This window comes from Anopheles aquasalis, chromosome 3, assembly GCF_943734665.1.
Source record: "Anopheles aquasalis chromosome 3, idAnoAquaMG_Q_19, whole genome shotgun sequence".
NCBI classification, from domain to species: domain Eukaryota; kingdom Metazoa; phylum Arthropoda; class Insecta; order Diptera; family Culicidae; genus Anopheles; species Anopheles aquasalis.
In genome coordinates, this window is record NC_064878.1 from 59,901,049 (window position 1) to 59,903,548 (window position 2,500).

General features: G+C 52.6%; 1 protein-coding gene across 2 annotated transcripts in view; it reads right to left on the reverse strand.

Moving 5' to 3' along the window:
* The window catches only part of LOC126578262 (probable RNA helicase armi), a 5,678-nt gene that overhangs the window by 655 nt on the left and 2,523 nt on the right, over positions 1-2,500 (reverse strand). For both annotated transcript variants that reach the window (XM_050240646.1, XM_050240647.1), the window contains one exon: positions 1-2,500. This exon is cut by the window's left edge and continues 655 nt beyond it; it is cut by the window's right edge and continues 215 nt beyond it. In XM_050240646.1, coding sequence (XP_050096603.1) covers positions 1-2,500 — 2,500 coding nt within the window.

Genomic DNA, 2,500 nt, shown 5'->3' on the forward strand with positions numbered 1-2,500 from the left:
GTCGGGCGCTTGCTTGTTGGTACCGTCGACACCGAAGAAGAAAAGCCCATAATCGGGCGTTTCGCGCTTGACCTCCAGTATGCGGTGCATGATACCGAGCAGTTTCACGTCGTCGGCCGTGTTTTCCTGCTGATTAGGAAGCAACATACCATCGTAGAACATCTCGTTATACACGGAGAGTATGGATGGAATGGAGCGATAGTTGATGCGCAGCTGGGTAATTAAACGTGGATCGTAACCGAACGAATCGGGAAACCGATCCCTGTCGACGGCGTACAACCGGTTGGTCGTCAGCAGGCGCTCGAGCATCGATACCCGTACGCAACGATCTTCCGTATAACGGCTCAGCTGAACCGGACCCAGCTGCTGTGGATCTCCTAACAGTACCACCGAACCGACGGTCCGATTGATTAATGCTAGCGGAACGAGTGTTTCCGCCTCCAAGCACTGGCCCGCCTCATCGATGATCACGTGCGTGAAGTGATTCGGTGGAAAACGCAGCTGCATCAGAGATCCGAACGATGAGCATGTACTGATCGTGACGCGATTCCGACCGATGTGCTTCGCCTGCAGCTTCATGCGCAGCCCATTTTCGGTGACGAGAATTTCTTCCGACTCGGCACAGTTCATATCGCCGATGCTGACCGTGGCACAGTATTGGGCCAGTGCGGGTGGTATATTCTCTTGCTCGACCTGTGACATACTGACCAGCCGCACGAACTCGCCCGGCAGCAACCTCGACTGGGCCAACCGCTCGGTAATCAGATAGGCAGCGCTGTTCGATGGTGTCGCCACGACAATACGGCTGTGTGGGACATTCGCCACGAGCTGCAGTATCAGCTCGATCGAGGTAAGCGTCTTTCCGCTCCCTGGCGGACCGAAGATAACGTACGGCAGTGGACGAACCTCGCCACGCAACACATTAACAATCGCACGCTTCTGGTAAATATTCAGTCGTTGATTAAACCAAGGCAGCTTGCGCTCCTTGTCGTCGTTATCATTGCCGTCGCCTTGCTCCTGGCTGTTGCAGCACACCATTTCCTCTTTCTCATTTAATACCACATCCAGTAACGGCTCAGTGGGTGTGATACGCTCCGGAAACAGGTAATCCATACCAAGCGTCTTGGAAACCATATCCAGAGCATGGTGCAGTTTGCGCTGTTGACCGCGGCTGAATTCAAAATACACCCTGTAACTTTCTCCGTTGTAGCTCTGGTGAAAGATATTGTCGAACAGCAGCAACACTCTATCGGCCAGCACCTTATGTATGATTCCCTGAAACTTGGCAGCATCTTCTCGCCAGTTGGCAATCGCAAACACCATGTCGCCCGGAATAACGGAGGGCCGTGACTCGCTAATTCCTGCCATCAGCAGCGCCAAGTATTTGTCCTGCGGCACGAATTGAACGCGCTCCTGGTCGTACCTGCGGAATTGAATGCACTGATGAATCTCCTCCAGGAACAGTGCCGTGTGAAACAGATGACGATAGTTAAGCGGCGTTAATGGCTCATCGAATCGGTATGGGGGCGCACTGAGCTGCTCTAGGACCAGATCATCCGTCTCACTGCTGGCTATTAGCTCGAATAGATCGTTCGGCATCTCGTACGTTCCAATTTTGTGTGCCACGAAGTTGGGCGTTTTACACAAGCGTCTTCCTCCAATGTAACGCTCGCGTGTACGAAATTGGTTCAGTGCGGCCAGCTTGCGTTTGAAGTAGCTTTCTCGCCCACTGACCATCTGCGACGGGTTCTGTTCCACTGAACCATCGCCGTCCTCCCCGGTGCGAATGATGAACGAACGGGCTATCTTGAATCCTCCGCCAAAGTTCCAAGTGCATGTTTCACGACTACGACCGTATAGGTTGGAGGTTATTTCAAATCGATACTGAGCCGTTTCGTTCGGAAACAGGAACGTCTGACTATGTGCCTGTGGTTCCAGCAGCCGCAGCTGAGTGGTTGTTCTCGGCAGAAAGAGCTTCAATATTTTGTGCCTTTTATCGGACTCGTTACGAATCGTTACCACTCGCACGGCTGTCTCTTGCACATTAGTGAATGTCACATCGAAATCTCCAATTATGCGAATGCCAAACTTGTCTTCGTATAAATCATTCGATGTACCGTTCTCTCTACCGTTTCGCTGATGATTCTGCTGCTGCGATGACTGCAGCTGCCGTTGCTGCTGCGATGGCTGCTGCTGTTGCTGTTCCGGCTGCTTCTGTTGCGGAGGTTGCTGCGACTGCTGTAGCTTCACGCTGATGCACCGTTTACCGACCAGATCGTTTTCCACAGCCTCAAATTGTACCGTATCACCAACCTGCGGACGGTAAGTTGCGTTGGCCTCGAAGAGTGCCATTTCGAAGAAGTAGAATTCGTTCATGGCCTGAATTTCACCACCGGAGTCAGTGATCACTTGCACGGTTCCGCGACCCGGAATAAGGCGTGATGGTTCAATAACCGTCACTTCCAGCACTTCGCCCTTCAAATCGACGAACTCGCTGTCA